This window comes from Arachis hypogaea, chromosome 2 (assembly GCF_003086295.3).
Source record: "Arachis hypogaea cultivar Tifrunner chromosome 2, arahy.Tifrunner.gnm2.J5K5, whole genome shotgun sequence".
NCBI classification, from domain to species: domain Eukaryota; kingdom Viridiplantae; phylum Streptophyta; class Magnoliopsida; order Fabales; family Fabaceae; genus Arachis; species Arachis hypogaea.
In genome coordinates, this window is record NC_092037.1 from 10,980,367 (window position 1) to 10,998,658 (window position 18,292).

Here is an 18,292-nt window from a genome sequence, read left to right on the forward strand (position 1 = left end):
CAAGGGTAAAAAAATAAAACAAAAAAAAGAACATAGGGATTAACAAAAGTTTTTATTTTTTATGGTATATCCAATCTTTTAGAAAGTATATGGCATAAGTTGCAGGGTTAAGGTACAAAACATCCCATTTGCCTACTAAAGAAGAAAAGAACTAGTGTGAGTGAGTGACACTTTTTTCAATACAAATATCTCTCCCTCTGCAGAAGAAGAAGCACAAGTAGACAAAACCAACATCCTCTTGTTTCTTTCTTTCTTTCTTTCTTCTATTCCCCTCTCTTCACCTTAATTGCATATGTCATCTTCCACTAGGGAATCTACCTCCTTTTTCTTCTTTACAAAATACTGAGAATTAATTATTACCTAAACTTTTTTTTCAATGCTATATTTTCTACCCTTTTTCTCCCTTCTGCTGCAAATCCTTGCACACTAGACACAATGCAATCCACTCCACACAAACACACAAGAATCAGACAATATATTGACAGATGTAAAGGTTGTAGTTAAATTAAATGGCAAAATCTTGGAAGGTGATATGCTTTGCTCACCCTATTTCAGAACCAATATTCTTGGAACTTAAAACAGAAAACTAATTTTCATTAAGCATCATTTAAAAAAAAAACATTAAAGGTGTTTAGTTTCTAGAGTTAATAATTATACCGAATGTCTCTGAAAGTTAGGTAATATTAGGCAGAACACTCTTTGATTTGTCATGTTTTATGTTTGTATAAAAAAGACCTAATAAATATAATTTCACAAATATAAAAGTGTCGTATGTACGACTACCTACTTATGGAGAATGCTACTGTAATTTACCCTAATTTTATTTTTATTTCCTACTTTTAGCATTTTACGAAGAAAACGTAAACATAGCGAAAAACAATACAATTTTAATTTTTGTTTTTAATATATTCTTTACAAAACCTTGAAAATATAAAATAAAAGCTAAAAATGAGATTAAAAAAAACAACCAAATAAACCCTAAATATTTCAATTTAATTATACTAATATTTTGAGTTACAATAGTAGTCCAACTTCAACATTAACACAAGTAAAATTCATACTTATACAACAATAACCAAATGTCAATTTAGGCATCTAAGAAGTTATAATATATATTCTGATACATTTGCCATGCTAGTTTGACACTCTCTTATGCTGCAGAGTGCAAGATGTTAACTCGTAACGACAAATATAACTTCAAACAGAGACATAGGCACGTGGAAATGTTGGAATTTCATACAGCTTAAAGAATTTCATATAATTTTTTCTTATAGTATTTTTTTTTAGAAAGGAACCACCAATCTCTAATATTCAGTACAATTTGATTTTCAAAATCTATTGAGATAATTCAATGTACTATTAAAGAGATAGTTGGTATAAAAAATTGTTGTAATCTTATATATACACAACACTGAATGATGTTCAAATCAGTGATGATCATCTACTGAAATTCAAACAAAGTGACAAAATATAAGAAGTACATAGTACAGACCCAAATGGAAAAAAAGATTGTATTTCAAATATGCATCAATGTTTTTGCTCTGAGGGTACCTGGTGGGCCAATTCTTCCATAAGGTTCATGTCACTAAGCATCTAAAATGACACCTGGCTTTAGCTTTTAAGATTCACTCCCACAAATTTATCCAACACATTCTTAAATGCCTGCATCATCATCATGCAACAAAAAGAAAATGAATATTCTCAATTTTATGCACTTTAAATTACACATTGCCTAAAGTTATTCAACATCTGATATAGTTGGCTTTGACTGGTTTAGTTAACAAATTCTACATTTGAAGGACCATACAGTAGCCTGAAATTAAACTATGAAATCTCATTAACCCAACTGCATATATTCTCTCTCATGATGCATGAAAGTGAAACTAAAGTCTCAACGCACATGCAGGGCAACAAATGCCAGAGACTCATGCACTGAAATAATGATAAGGATAGAGACTTGGAAAAAGAAAAGATGTGGTCATCAAAGTATATTTAGGAAATCTGTCCTTCTCGAGGAAAAAAAATAAAAATTAAAAAATACAGAAAAATCAAACAGGACAGTCAAGATTGTCTTAATCACTTGATACCAAGAAATGGAAAAACAGCTTGTTTGGTCAGGAAATCATAATGAGTTTGAATCCAAACTGAAAATGACACATAGTAGAAAAGAAGATAACATGAGATGTATTTAAGATTTTAAGTGATGCAATTAATGGCACCATTCAGATAAGGAACAGTTGATAGGCAAAATTTTCACACAATTATATTTTTATATTCATGATTTGTTAAGACAAATTCAGAATGTTACTCAATCCAAGAGATGTCTAGAGCCAAATTGAAACCATTAAGTAGCCTTGTAATGAACTAAGGACCAAATAGAAACAAGAATGTGCGTAGCGTAAACTATCAAAATAAGATCACAAGTGGGAGGGTGAGATCGAGTATTTCACGGCATGGGAGAAATTTGATCCTGTGTAATATCTCAGGATTGCAAGCCATTCACAGCAACAGCAATTAAAACATGGAGTAACATTTATAAAGTGAAAATAAATAAGATTGTGAACAACCATATTCACTTTTTTTTACCCAAGTAAACTGATTATATGAATAAGGTTGCTAAAAGAAACAGATATACTTCCCCAGTACACATTTTTAGAGGCTGCTAGGTCGTTCATTGTCTCAAAATAGAGAAAGTAAATACATATACTAACTTAATTAGAAAACAAATTCTCAACGAGAAAAAAAAATCTTAAGAGGTTCTTTAAAATATTAAATTAGAAATCTATTAAAATGTGTTAAAACTCAGATGAACAACACTGCCCTTGTGGCCATTTAAACGTAGGGCCAAAAAGAAAAAGACTTGTGAGATATAGTTTTATTTTAGAGCTTCATTGCAGATATTACGCTTCCAGCATAAGAAAGAGTTTCTTTTTCTGTGGAGTTTTGGCCTTTATTTCAAGGGAAACTTATCCAATTATCTTAAATTTTTAAAATATCTTTTATTTTGAATCAATGAAGCCCATTTTTCTTTTTTTCTTTTAAAAAGAATAGAAAAAAAAAACATAAAAACAAAAAAAAAGCTCAAACAAACAGGCCCAAATACCCAACCAAACACATAAATTTTAGACGATATTTTACTGTTTTCTCACCAATCATGGAAAGAAAAATAAAACAACGTAACAGTTTCGTAATTAATACTAAAAACAATAAATGAAAAATACAAGATTCTATGAAATAATTACCTGTTGAGCAAATGCCTCCTTCCCTTTTAGAATTGAATTCATTGCTGCTGATTGGTCGTCAAAAGCACTGTAGAAGACCTCATAAAATCTATTCCTGTAATCACAACAGTAGGCAAAAGCTGGATGTTATCTTGATTACAAACAAAAATGTGAAACACCCATAGGTATTAGTATGTACCTATCTTCCTCAAGTATTTGTTGATCCATCTCATCAAATTTCCGAGTAAGCACTTCAGCCCCAACTGGAGAAAGTACATGCAATACAAGTGCCTCTAGAGTTCTTGGAAAGTTGTGCTGAAAATAGTAAATAGTCCAACATGCTTGAAACTAGCAAATATGATATGACCTAGAAGGCTAGAACTATGAAACAAATATATGCACTATATGGATGAAAAACAAAAGAGATGATTAGCATATGATTTCAGTTGCAGATGCAGAACTAGCTACACTATCATGGATAACTGGAAAACTATGCAAACCACAATATATAAAACTGAAAGAAGCGGCAATAATGTCCTATCCTAATAAGACAAACAAAATTCTCAATCTTGTCCACTCCAAGAATCAATTCTAAATTCTAATGAAACCCAAGATATTGAAGGAAAAGCAGCTCCCTTTCAAATAAGAAAGTTATTCTCCCAGAAAGAAAATGGCATAAATCATCCCAAAAGCATGAAGAAATATAAAACAAAACATATCTGTCAACCTAGATTCCTTTGGTGTGATCTGGTAAAAAATAATAATGTCATGCTTCAATCTTTACTGTCATGTTGTCTAATAATAGTTAAGGCAGTAAAGCCACAGTTAAAACTACCAAGTAGTGAATTAGAAGACCAAACTGCTTTGACATTTACAAACTTTGTAAGAGAATTCACTCACTGCCATTGCAAGAAAGACATATTGGAGAGTTTGCGGCTTGACATCCCAAATAATTTTAGCAACTGGATCATCATTCAAGTCAGCAGTCACTGCTTTCTTACATTCATCATTCTCTCCTAGGTTATGATCACTTGTAGAAGCTGAGTGTGATTCCTGATCCTGACTCACGCTAATGCAGTTGTGAACCCAGGAAACAAGTTCATGAAGCACCTGAACTGCAGCAGGTTCTAATTCAACCAGTGTGTTCCCCTCACACAGCCGTTTCTCTTTAATATCCATTCCTTTTAACATCTTACCATAATTGTCATCCCCATGATCTGGTAATGGCAATGGCAGAAACCATAAGATGGGTGCTTATTTTCTAGTCAGATAACAAATATGGAAAATAACTTCAACATGAGAAGTCATTCTATAATTAACTTACCTGCTTCTCCACCGTTAGGCAACTTCTGTGTTAACGTCCTAGTTTTCCCCATCCCCAACTCAAGCAGAACCTGGTCCTGTCCTATAAATTAAAAATATATGTCAAGCCCCTTACAGAAACTTCTAATTACCAAACAAAAATAAAAATAAAAACAAGAGAAAAGAAATAACCACAGGATGGTTAGCTCCAAAATGCATTTTGACAAGTTAGATGATCACGCCATTTATACACTACCCTCAAATCTATTAATCCTCAACTTAAGCTATGAAAGTTTTCTAAATATGGTAATTCAACACCAAATAACTATCAAATCATGGTGAATCAGAAAATTTACAGCCAGCAAGAACTACTTTGCACAGAAAAAGAAGTAAAGGTAATGCACTCAAAGCTATAATCTGAAGAATTTTGAAAAGGTGAATCAGTTACCTACATTCAGATGTGTTCACAAGTAAGTTAATAAAGTTGACCTAAATCCTAAGGTATCAATTTTGGCATATCCCACCACCCAGTAGATTAATGAATGAATGAATAACGATAGGCTTTATTATTTGTAGTAAATGATGTGTACAAATGAAGCACCTACCATTTCTTTGTCGATCAATCTTGAAGTGTGTCCATTGGCCAATGCACAAATGATGGTTGCAAAATAAAACAATAGCATTATTCATAAGTCAGACTATCACAAGTATAAGAAATAAATCCTAGCCAATACCTTCTCAATATTCTGCGTAAATAATATGCATCCATGTGTTCCTGCATGGAAGACATTGTGTAGGATCTCCACCAAAAGTTAATAGCAATAGTCCAATCATCACTGTCAACTTGGTGAAACCTGTACAATAATAAAAATAATAAACCAATGATATATAGGGGGGAAAAGTGTGACATCTATCAAGTTTACAGAGATGAAGGAAATGTAGATTGCCTAATGAAGCATAGAGACTAAGAAGTGCAATATGATAAAAGCATTTTAAAAACCAAACATACAGAAATTACAAAAAAAGATAGACTGGTACAGCATGCAGTGAAAATGAAGCATAGTGCACCAAATCCCATGCTTTAGCAACATTGGAAGACAAGTACCAACAACAACTACAACAAAGATTTCTTTTTCCATTGGGTGGAATCAACTATGTGCATCAAATGGGTCCTATCAAGAGCCATATTTATAGAAACGCCATTAAAATCTAAATCATTTTTAAGGGTTTCTAGTCTTTCATATTCCCCCATAACTATTTGCAATATTGAATTTCTACTCTACTCTTCTTCCTAGGCTATTACAGGTGATCTTCTCACATTATCTAACTATTAAGGTAGAATTCTACCATATTTTTCACATATGCTACCCCAGCTTTCTTTCTAAAATGTATTCATTGCTAATTATATATTATCTAATGTGTGCACTCAGTCAACATAATAAAACATCCCTACAACGTTAAGTTATACAGTATATTTTCTCTTAAGCTTGAATGGCAATCTCTTATCACTAATAAGTAACAACAATTCAAACAGACTCCATTTCATCAACCTAGTTTGAAATTATAGTTTACATCTCTTTCTATTTTCCCTTCATTTAGGAGGATGCACCCAAGGAACTTACACCATGTGACTTGCAGGATGATATGATATCCAATTTTCACCTCTAAGCTAGAATATTAGCATACCTCTTATTGAACTTGAATTCCAGATCAAGTGATTGACAAAAACAAACAGTTTATTTGCATCTGAAATATGTATCTTGACAAGGCAGAGCATATTAAGTTTGAATCTTACGCTATATTGGCCACAACAAAATGACAAATAACAAAGGGGAAAAAAGGAGGAAGATCCTGTTTCATGTACTCAAGTGTGCGTTATCTTTCTAGAATGTGAAATCTTGAAGGCTATCATGCGTATGAGAAATATTTTATTGATAAATTCATGCATCTATGAACAAGGTCATACTTGATATTTTTTTAAATTATTACATCAGGATCAATATCCTAGAATCAACATAAAGATTACACAAAGAAAAGATATAGAAGTGGAAGCCATAAGAGCTTTTAGGAAGTGAGGTCTACAGCAGAAGTGTAACTCATAATAAACTTTAAGTGTCTGAAAAACCATTTAGCTGACTAAAGGTTGTATTCTCAATAAACGGTGATTACAAAGATTATATTGCAATAGAAAAGGAAAGGTCAACTAGATTTTACAATTGGATAAGCAATTGAGCATATGAGGCACACACATGTTAACCACCTCCATCAAAACCAACCAGCATGAACCATTTTCCCCAAATTAAAAAGGGCAGTAATCTACCCTCAATCAGAGGAAGATCACATAGAAATAGTTGAATTTGCAATCTTACCAGCCTTCAGGAATGAAAAGTGCGTCACCAGCCTCAAGAACAACCTTTTGCGCAAAAGCCATCGACCATTCTGCCCTTGGATATATTGAGTAATCAGGGTTTTCTAATGCAACAGAGCTGCCACACGAATTTTATTACGGGACGAAAAAAAGCAAAAAAAAAAAAAGAACTAAAACAAAAAGGAATTGTTAGAGTGTGATAAAGTGTTAGTGTTATGTGCCATGGACCTGACTTGTAAAGTTCTATTAATCTCACACAAGTATTAAACCCATTCACTACTATACACACAGGGAACCTAAGTACCCAAAAAATATCTATCTACCCTCTCTTTCACTCTATTCGTTTTGAAAGCATACCTGTGATTGGAAGCCTCCCCATATATAGGCATCGGGTAAAGTGAGGGACTAGCAGAAGGAGGCCACAGAACAACTGCAAAGCATTTGATTCCAGTTAAAGAAGGGCAGAAAGGATTAAGGAGTTGGGAAGTTGGAATGGATTTTTGTAAAAATAAAAACAGCTAGAGAACTTATAAGCATGATTAAAACAATTATCAGTGTTTAGTTTTAGTGTTTCAACCTAATTTAAAGTTCATCTGTAATAAACTATTCAAAACAAAGTAATTGAAACACGGCACAGAATCAATAGTTGACGAATCATAATAAAAAGCAGTAAATCAGCTGGAGCTTCTCTCCTAGTTTTTGTCTACCAGATAAGCTCTGGAAAAATCAACAATGAAAATGTTTACAGAGGGAGAAGCAAATAAAAAGTTCCAAAATTCCAACAGTAGTTCTATATTATTTACTGCAATACTGCTTCAGAGTTCAGGCATTAGGTAGTTCAAAACATCACCAAGCAATGAAAACTGTAAAAGGTTCCTATAATAATTGATAGTATATTCCTGAACAAGAGAACCTCCACAAAAGAGGGAAAAATTCATAGCAGGATGTAATGTTATATATCAAGAAAAGAAAGATATATAAATATTTAATACCCTGTTTTCGGCCAGAAACTATGCACAGAAGATTGTTGTGTGGATCATAGTGGGTACTTGATCTGGCTTGGGCATTGTTCATCCACAAATTTATAGAAGACAGCTCTTTTCCCTCCAAAATCGGAGGCTGCAGAAAACAACTATTATAAATTAGATTTCTATGACCAAAAATTCCTGCTATGATATGTCGAAATATAGACAGCATAGCAAAATAGCTGGATAATGTACTAACAGTCTGAATGTCTTCCCTTAGAGCTTCCAATTGGACCCTCTCCTCGCGATCGCTGTTCATAATTGGAACCTAAGTTACATTTCACCCCAAAACAATAAAAAGAAAAGAACTTAGCACTTTGAACTGATCGGCAAAATTACATATTATCTCATTGCTCTTGAATTTCCAACCTGTGCTAAATAAATTTGTTCAGGAACACCTTCCAAGGACAAATCACCACACTCTGCATCATGATTTTCCATGTTAAGACAAGGATCAAGAGCTTCTTCTTTGTCCTTGCATTTCGTCAGCATTCGTTTCTTACATAAACCAATGAAGGTAGAAAACGGTAGAGGAACCTGCCAGCAACGGAATCGAAAATGGAAAGTGAAAATAAAAGTTTGTTTTTCAGTCTCAACCACCAATAATTAAAATCTACTAAATTGAGAATGATCTAGTTTGAGTCAAGCTAACACCCTATAAGAATAGAATCATCATTCACAACTCAAACTGTCAAACATCAAAATTAACAAGTACTGAATCACTTGAACCAAACAGAGGCTGAAAAATATAAGTCAAACTCAAACTTTACATAGCCACATCCATATTAAATAAATTTCGCTCCATAAAATTAAAACAAGATTAAGTGGGAAATTACCCGGTCATGGCTTCCAAGATCACCATAAAAGACGGGTGCAGATTGTGACACCATAGCTTCCACCGTAGCAGAACCTACCCGCGCCTAGGTTTCATTTTCAACAAGCATATACCAGAAACTAAACACATTCAGTTATTTTCAAATTCAACATAACACAGAATTTTAAAAAACAAAATAAAATAAAATAGAAACTTCAAATAAATGAATGGTTGTGAACCTGTAAGTAGTTGAGACCACCGTTGGATGGGTTCCATTGAGAGAAAGCTCTCCAGCTCTTGGTGCATCCAACGAACACCTATTTTTTCAATTTTTTTTATTAAAAATGAATTAAAATTCAAATAAATAATATTAGGGGAGAGAGAGAAGGTTAATGTTTACAGCGGGAAGATTAGTGGATTCAATGAAGGATTTGAAGTGTTTAGAGGTTGGAAGCTCTTCGTATCTTTGGATTCTAATGGATTCATCCATCCCTAATGCGTTGCTGTATTCAACACAGCTTCGATTGTAGCTCTGAACTGAACTATGTCTCTGTGCAGTGTCTTTTTTTTTTTGGACGGGGTCTCTGTGCAGTGTCTGAAGCTGGTGTGCAAAGATTTTGGGCCTAATTGGGCTTTAATGGCCCAATATAAAACTCCATCTACTACAAAACTGACCCAATATGTACCAAAAATAGAAAGATAATGACCCACCGTGTACCAAAAATAAAAAACAAAAAGTGACCTTTATCCACCCAACCGAAAAAAAAGTGATCTTTATCCCAATATATTTTAGTTTCAGATGGGTCACAGTATCCTTTACTCCACAGGCCAGAACTAATTCATTAGAATTCAAAACCTAATTTAAGGATTTTTTGCTTGTTAAATGAATTATTGCATGCATAAGAGCTAATCACACACCAATTCAATGTATTATTTTGGATTGTGCATATAGTAATTTATTGGCCAACGACAGACTTTTAAGTAGAGCTCCATTCGCAATGGATGTTAACTTGTCGGATTGAAAAATACCGTGAGTAACAAAAAAAAAATAATAACAAATTAACAATACTAATTTGAGCGGAAAAAAAGTATTTTTTTAAGACAATTATGATATATGTATACAAAAAATCAGTTACTGATCATATATATATTAAAATATACAATACACATTGAAAATAAATGAAACATCATATGTATTTATACATAAATATATAATGACTTATTTGATAATTAATTTTTACTGTGCATATAACAATTTTATTTTATTTTTTTAATTACATTTGTGTCTCTTATGTAGAAAATATATTAAGTCTATATCTGAAAATATATTATGTTATATCTGTTTCTACAATCAAATATATATGCCTGTATCTCTGTATATATTTTTATTATGTCATGCATGTTTTTGAAAATTGATATAGCAAGACTCTAATTACCTCTAATTTTAGATAGTACAAGTTACACATAATATAAAACTTATAAATTATTTAGTAATAATAATTAGCTTTTTACTATTTAATTTTGATGTAATGTCAGTATAAAATAATTTTGTATATATATCTAATTATACAACATTATGTTAGTAAAAATAATTATCTTTTATATTTATTGTGTGAATAATCATCCAAAAGAACAGATACTATTGCATGACTATATAAAATATTTTATATTATTAATGCATCAAAATTAAACTCTATATTTTTTATCAATTTTATCTTTTCAGAAAATGATTTTCGCCAACATGGCCTAGACGCTTATGACGTGGATGTATATATCTCATCCATTTCTTTTGTTACAAGTAAGCTTCATTATCCTCAGAATACATCAAATAGCTTAATTGTTTGACTGTTCCAAACTTCACCATTTGGAACATACAATTAACAATAATTTGTATTCTTTCACGTGTCTGTTCGTGTTGCTTACGAAGCATATAATAATGTTTTCTTTAGGTGATCAATGTTAAGCTGATCATAATTAACGGTTTCTTTATACATTATTGAACCGTCACTTGATAGATATATTTATTATTAGTTTAAGCTAATAATAATATTACGCACAAACCTTATGACTAAGTCCTTCAATCATATATCAACATTCTAAAACAATACCAAGTGGTTTCATTCTAACTAAGCTTTATATATTAAGCTAAGTGAAAGTTGGCACTGTGTTTTGTGTTCTACTTTAGGTTGAAGTATCTTCTAAGTAACGATTGGATGAAATAAAATAAGAGTTTTTATTTGAAAGGGAATGAAGTATAAGTTTATAATTTAAAAGAAAAAAAAAAACAACTAGAGTTTCCATTATTCTAATTTTGCAATTTACTACAAGAACTATATATGTAATTAACTTCTTAAGTAAAATTATATTCTTTTTCTTCTCTTTCGATTCTATTTGATTATCTGTAACACTCAACCTAAAATACAGTACTTAGCATATGTAAGAAGGGGTATACATGCTATACACGGTTAAGGTTACTAAAAAAACAAAATTTATTAATTTTAGTTAACTAAAAATTTGGTTTAAGTTAATAACTAAACCGAATTACCAAAATATATAAATGAATGTAAGTTAATTCGATTTATTATGGTTCAAATGTATATAAAGAGTACATTTAATAATATCCATAATGAATATAATAAAGAGTAATAATAAATTAAAAATAATAATAATTATAAATATTTTTTATAAATTATTAAAAAATTATTATAAATTATAAATATTATAAAATTTAAGATGTAAAATTTAGTCTTTAATATTTAAAATTAGTTTTGAGACTTTTGAGAGATAAATATTATCAAAAATAAAATTATTAAAATGTTACAAAATAATTTATAAGTAATAATTATTTTTGTATAATTTAGATAAAAAATTAATTTTTTGAAAAGAAAAATCAGTTTTTAGATTAAAAAAAATTATTTTTAAATAAAAAAATAAGTTTTTATAGGCAAAACCTATTCTTTTTATGTAAAAAAGTAATTATTTTTACTCAAATGAGTTTCAAAAAATTTTTAAATTGGACAATTTAGTCCCTTAAATTTTAAAATATACAAAATAATTTTTAATATTTATTTTTGTTAGACAATGTAATTTTTCTTTGTTAGTCACTAACGGTAATTACTAACACGAAATGTTAACTTGTACATATAACCGTTAAGTGTCTACGTGTGCAATCGGGACAAATTAATCGTTAGAGAGACATACAAAACAATTCTCAAAAAATTTAAAAAATATCAAAATAATCCTTAAAAAAATTTAAAATAATATTTTCGAATTATTTAGATATAATTATTTCTAAATTAATAAATTTTAATTTTTAAAATTTATAATCTATTTATCTCAAATTTAATTATTTATATACAAAAACTTTTTATGTTTTCAAAATAAATTATAATTAATTTTAAAAAGACACTAGTATTAAAAAATAATTTAAAATAAATACACTCATTTTTTTTTACCAAAAAAGATATTAATATAATTTAATTTAAGGATAAATTATTTAAATAAACTAATCGAGGGTGAAAATTATCAATTATCATATTATCCTAGACAAAAAAAAGACAACATTGTTGTCCTCTCATTTTTTATATAAATTGTGAATATGAGTATAGGTTTTTAAAAAATTATATAAAATTTATATGAGTATCACGATTCATGTACTGATAGTGTACAGTGGTAACATTTTTCTTTTGAATATAAATTATGACATCAACCTGAATTTTACGCTAAAAAAGAATAAAATATGAAAGATTTTTATGATTTATCATTTATGTATACAAAATTAAAAATAATAGAAGAAAACCCATGATTTATGTAAAAAAAAAAAAAATCATGTTAAAATGCATCTCCCTTGAACACCCACGCACTTCCTCCATGGGTGTACTAAACTCTATGTCTCTCGTAAACAATTACCCCTTTTTTTTTTCCTCCTATATATAAAAATATTATATATATATATATATATTAAAAATTAATTATCGAATTAAGTATTATATATTTATATATAAATATATATTATTTTATATATTTTTAATATATATTTCATATTTTAATAAATTTTTTATATAATTTATTATTTTTTTATATAACATGAATACTATATATTAATTAGGGTAAATTTCATAAATAAATAAAAGATGAATCAATTTTATTTAATTATAATTTTTTAAAATAGTTATTTTTTATTTTGTATTTAATTTGTTCTATATAAAATGGTTATTTATTCTATATAAATCATTTTAGGATATAAATTTTAATTTATACATAAATTGTTAGATATATAAAAATTTATTATTATCTTAAACCACTAAAAAATGTAGAAATTTATATGAAACTACCATCATAAACTCTTATAAAATGTAAAAGTTTATGTGAAAATTGACTATTATTATATACTTTTTCAAAGTGTAATGATTTATCCATAAAAATTTATGATAGTAATCAATTTTTATATAAACTTCTACGTCTTGTAATGATTTATGATAATAGTTAATTTTGAGATAAATCTCTATACTCTATAATAATTTATGTACAACTAACCTCTTACAGATAATTACTTACAGTCTCACCATCTACAAAAAGTTCAAACTGATAGATAACATCTAGGTTTTAATAATATAATTGTACACTTTTCCAATGAAAGATATGAGTCTAAATATATTAACATGAGTTTCATCAAGTTTAAACCAGTGAAGCTAACAATATGACACAAGATAAGAGAATAAGAGATGATGCCATCGTATAATGGTAGTTTCTACTGTTTTCTCACAGTAATAATACATTGACTCATTTATAAAATCAATATCCAACCTTCACTAACTACAAATATAAAATTAGTAACATACGTTTATTTAACATTTATTAATTATATAAATATAAAATTCGCAACAATATGTTTATTTAAAAATTTTAATTTACAAAAATATGAATATGCTAATTTAAAAAAAAAACAAGTATGTTTATTTAAACTTTTTAATTTAAAAGATACGGATACATTAATTTAAAATAATATAAATATATTTATTTAAAATTTTAATTTAAAATATACTATTACATTAATTTAAAATAATATAAGTACTTTTATTTAAAATTTTTAATTTAAAAAAAATTGAATACGTCAATTTAAACTAATATATGTATGTTTATTTATATTTTTTATTTTGAAATTTACAATTTAAAAATAATTCTAATATCATTAAAAATAATTCTAATACAAGTACCCTTAGACTAGCGACTTAAAAAACCCTAGTTTTAGCAATAATTATTAAAAACACTCATATGATGAATACATCTGATTTTAATTAATGTCCAAGATGATTTTCACTTTTTAACATGGTTTCTCTTTTAAATCATGGATTTTTTTCTTTTATTTTTTGTCTCATATACATAAATTATAAAAATTTCTCATTATGATTTCTACATTACTTCGATATAAATATCATAAATTAACGATTAAATAATATTATTTTTTATAATATTTTAGTATTAATAAATAAAATTATTTTTTAATATATATTTTACTTTTTTATTTTTTTATTTATTATATATTTTTTAATAATATTTTATTATTCTAATTAATAAAAATATTATAAGACGACTTTTGAAATGAATAAAAATGTTGGAAAGGATTGTTTTAAAATTTTTAAATTTTCTCAGGATGGTTGATATTTTTTAAATTATTCAAGGATTATTTTATATTTTACCTTAGAAATTGATTTGTCCAACTCATATACGTCGACACTTAACAGTCATGTGTGCAAGTTAATATTTTACGTCAATCGTCACTGTTATGAAGAAGGACTGTATTATTTAATGAAAATAAATGTTATGAACGATTTTGTGTATTTTAAAATATGAGAGACTAAAGTGTTCAATTTTAAAAATATTGAAGACTAATTTAGGTAATTACTCCTATAAATTATAATTGAAAGGCAAATATTAGTTGGATTTTCAAGTTTGTATCATACATTCCAAAATGATTAAAGATATATTTAGATAGTTCGTACTTTGATTTTGGTTAATAATGAATACTAATATTTTTCAATTGATGTTTTATACAGTTCAAGAACAATCAACAACAACATTGACCAGACCTTAGTTCTAGACCTCAAGGACATGATCGATCAACATAATGTTCTTGCTCACACATTTAGGATAGTAAGAAACTACCTGAATCAAGGAGATATCGCAAATATAAGGCTACGGTTGTACCGGAAAATATCAAAGGACGCAAGAGTCTACAATTTACCATCTTCTAACGAGGTCGCAGCTCTAATAGTAGGAGATTTTGATTCTAGAGATGCAGGGCGTGATATTATAGTTCAATTAAAGTTCGGACATCTGCAAAGGATTCATGAGACACACACCGCATTTATTCCTCTTCAGTACCCTATGATGTTTCCTTATGGTGAAGATGGCTACCAAGAAGACATTCCTTTGCGAGAATCTCATAGGGCTGATGAAAATAGAAAGAGACAGCGTGTGAGTTCAAGGGAGTTCATAGCATTTAGAATACAAGAGAGAAAGGTCGAGTATGCAACCATTGAAAATGGTGGAAGATTATTTCAACAGTTCTTGGTTGATTGCTTTTCTATGATTGAAGCACAAAGCTTGACCTACTATTGAAACAACCAAACCAAGGTAAGGAGTGATATATACAAAGGGATTCAAGATGCAGTTATTAGGGGTGAGATACGTGCTTCCAAAGCAGGTAAACGTATCATCCTACCTGCATTCTTCACTGGTGGCATGAGATACATGTTTAATAATTGTCAAGATGTTATGGTATTTGTAAGAAATATGGATATCCAGACCTCTTCATCACAATGACATGTAACTCGAGTTGGCAAGAGATTGGCAAGGTTAACAATCCAAGGAACTTAAAGGTTGAAGACCGGCCGGATATATCGTGTAGAGTGTTCAAAATTATGCATGACATGATAATCTCGGATCTTAAGCAAGGAATTTCATTTGGAGTGCTAGATGCAGGTATTGCTCATCATCCAACCTTATTTTTAGAGAAATATTCCTTTAGATTGTTATAAGATAAATGACAAAATATTTTCTTACTTAACATATTGTTGACTTTTTATTATCACCCTTAATTTATCAAAGCATATACATAGAATAGATAGTCTAAATATAATATTTTTTTTGTCTTTTTGGTATAAGGGATGTATACGGTGGAATTTCAAAAATGAGATCTACCACATGCTCACATTCTTTTATGGTTAAGTGGAGACCATAAGATAACAACGACAACTCAAATTGATCAGTTAATATCTTCAGAGTTAACAGATCCTGTTCGGTACCCAAAATTATTTAGAATTGTATCTACATATATGATTCATGGATCATGTGGTAGAGCATTCTCAAAATCTCCCTGCATGAAAGATAGGTACTGCACCAAATATTATCCCAAGACATTCAGTAGAACCACAGTTATCGATGATAGTAGATACCCATCACATAGAAGACGAGACACAGGGGTGATTACTAAGAAGAAGGGAGTCCATATGGATAATAGAAATATGGTTCCATACAATGCATATCTACTGATGTCTTATTAAGCGCATGTTAATGTTGAGTACTGTAACAAGTCGAATGCTATCAAATATTTGTTCAAGTACGTGAATAAAGGTCCAGACAGGGTAGCAGTTGGAGTTACAAATGAAGCTTCCAGTGGAGAGGATGCTCAGGTTATTGATGAGATCAAACAATTTTATGATTGTAGATATTTGTCTGCATGTGAGACTGTGTGGAGAATCTTAGCGTATGATATTCATCAAAGGTGGCCTTCAGTGACGAGGTTAACCTTTCATTTGCCTGGAGAGCAAAATATCATCTTTAAAGATGATGACGATCTTAAAGAAATTCCGGAAGAAGAGGAAGGAAAATGTACGATGTTCTTAGCATGGATGGAGGCCAATAAAAATTTGAAGCAGGTCAAACTTTGACGTATGCTGAGTTTCCAAATCAATTTGTTTATGATAGAGAATCAAGGGAATGGTATCCACGCAAAAGAGGATATTCTATCGGGAGGTTAAATTATGTTCCACCGGGTACATGTGATATTTATTATATGAGAATTTTGTTAGCTATTCAGAGAGGTTGCACAACATATGAGTCTATTAGGACAGTTAATGGAATTACATATTCTAACTTCCAAGATGCTTGCTATTCCATGGGACTACTGTACGATGATAGGAAATTCATTACAGCTATTAATGAGGTAGCTGAACTTGCATCTGGTCATCAATTGAGAAAACTATTTGCGATGCTACTAATAGCATTAGCAACCCAGAGCGTGTTTGGAATGCAACTTGGACATTATTAGCTGATGGAATACTATATGAGAGGAGAAAAACTTTGAAAAACCAAGGTATTTTACTATGTGTTTTTTTTATATCAAGATTGTATTCTCTTATTATCTTTATTTTTATTGATAATATTAATAGTTTTATTTTGGAATTACTTATTAAATATTTCATAAAACCACCATGTGATTTTGCTAGGACTAAACATGACTGATGACGAATTGAAAAATCTCTGCCTTATTGAGATTGAGAAAATACTCAACAGCAATGCGAGATCTTTAAAAGACTATCAATCAATGTCATATCCTGAGATGTCTGATATTCGCCTTTTTCAGAATAAGCTAATAGAGGAGGGGTTAGCATATGACACAAATGAGTTGACTCATACAAACTTATATACAGAACAAAAGATAACTCATGAGCAAAGGTTAGTATTTGATGAGATACTCAATGCTATTATTACAGACTCTTGTGGTTTTTACTTTGTTTATGGTCATGGTGGGTGTGGTAAGACATTTATTTGGAATGGATTTTCTTCTGCTATTCGGTCTAAAGGAAAGATTGTTTTAAATGTCGCATTCAATGAAATTGCTTCTTTACTCCTACCTGGTGGCAGAACGGCTCATTCTAGATTTTCAATACCCATTACAATTACTGATGAATCTACTTGCAACATCAAGCATGGCAGTTTGAAGGCTGAGCTGCTCATCAAAAATAGCTTAATAATTTGGGATGAAGCTCCAATGCTCAATAAAATGTACTTTGAAGCACTTGATCGGACGCTCAAGGATCTTATGTCAGTTACTGATCAACATAAGACACATTAACCATTTGGTAGTAAGGTTGTTGTTCTAGGAGGTGATTTCAGACAGATACTTCCGGTGATTCCGAAAGGAAGTAGACAAGATATATTGGCATCCGCTATTAACTCATCCCATCTGTGGTTATTTTGTAAGGTTCTGAAACTGCATACGAATATGAGGCTTCTAATGTCTTCTTCAGATCAAGATGATGGTGAAATGAAGAGATTTGCTAATTGGATACTTGATGTTAGAAATGGAAATATTGGCTCTGTTGTTGGTGATGAATCAAAAGTTGAAATTCCAGATGATCTATTGATTACAACTACTGATGACCCTCTCTCTCATTTGGTAGACTTTGCATATCCAAATTTGTTGCAAAACATGTCAAATTACAGGTATTTTCAGAGAAGGGCAACTCTTGCACCCACGCTTGAGAGTGTCGAGAAA

General features: G+C 29.9%; 2 protein-coding genes across 3 annotated transcripts; one reads left to right on the forward strand and one right to left on the reverse strand.

Moving 5' to 3' along the window:
• Window positions 1-1,217: 1,217 nt before the first annotated feature.
• LOC112737335 (lysine-specific demethylase JMJ31) lies at window positions 1,218-9,299 on the reverse strand. Of its 2 annotated transcripts, none has more exons than XM_025787185.3 (15): window positions 9,131-9,299; window positions 8,970-9,047; window positions 8,753-8,836; window positions 8,286-8,453; window positions 8,116-8,184; window positions 7,884-8,010; window positions 7,249-7,321; window positions 6,893-7,009; window positions 5,258-5,377; window positions 5,129-5,147; window positions 4,546-4,621; window positions 4,122-4,438; window positions 3,421-3,536; window positions 3,243-3,336; window positions 1,218-1,662 (listed from the first exon to the last, which is right to left on the reverse strand). In XM_025787185.3, exons 1-15 carry the CDS (start codon window positions 9,218-9,220, stop codon window positions 1,612-1,614), a joined length of 1,599 nt encoding a protein of 532 aa, XP_025642970.1. In that variant the 5' UTR covers window positions 9,221-9,299; the 3' UTR covers window positions 1,218-1,611. The 2 variants fall into 2 exon arrangements, with proteins under 2 accessions (XP_025642970.1, XP_025642979.1); XM_025787194.3 differs by having other exon boundaries at window positions 8,753-8,870; window positions 9,131-9,295.
• A 7,949-nt stretch (window positions 9,300-17,248) lies between these two features.
• LOC140176556 (uncharacterized) lies at window positions 17,249-17,869 on the forward strand. The gene has a single exon (XM_072208080.1). It carries the CDS (start codon window positions 17,249-17,251, stop codon window positions 17,867-17,869), a length of 621 nt encoding a protein of 206 aa, XP_072064181.1.
• The last annotated feature ends 423 nt before the right edge of the window (window positions 17,870-18,292 follow it).

Excerpts from the sequence above, each read along its gene's own strand:
- LOC112737335 (XM_025787185.3), bottom strand. The coding sequence starts at position 9,220 with ATGGATGAATCCATTAGAATCCAAAGATACGAAGAGCTTCCAACCTCT. Across the intron at positions 8,454-8,752 it reads ATCTTGGAAGCCATGACCGG|GTTCCTCTACCGTTTTCTAC; the intron begins GTAATTTCCCAC and ends CGTTGCTGGCAG. Across the intron at positions 7,010-7,248 it reads GGGGAGGCTTCCAATCACAG|CTCTGTTGCATTAGAAAACC; the intron begins GTATGCTTTCAA and ends TTCGTGTGGCAG.
- LOC140176556 (XM_072208080.1), top strand. The coding sequence starts at position 17,249 with ATGACTGATGACGAATTGAAAAATCTCTGCCTTATTGAGATTGAGAAA.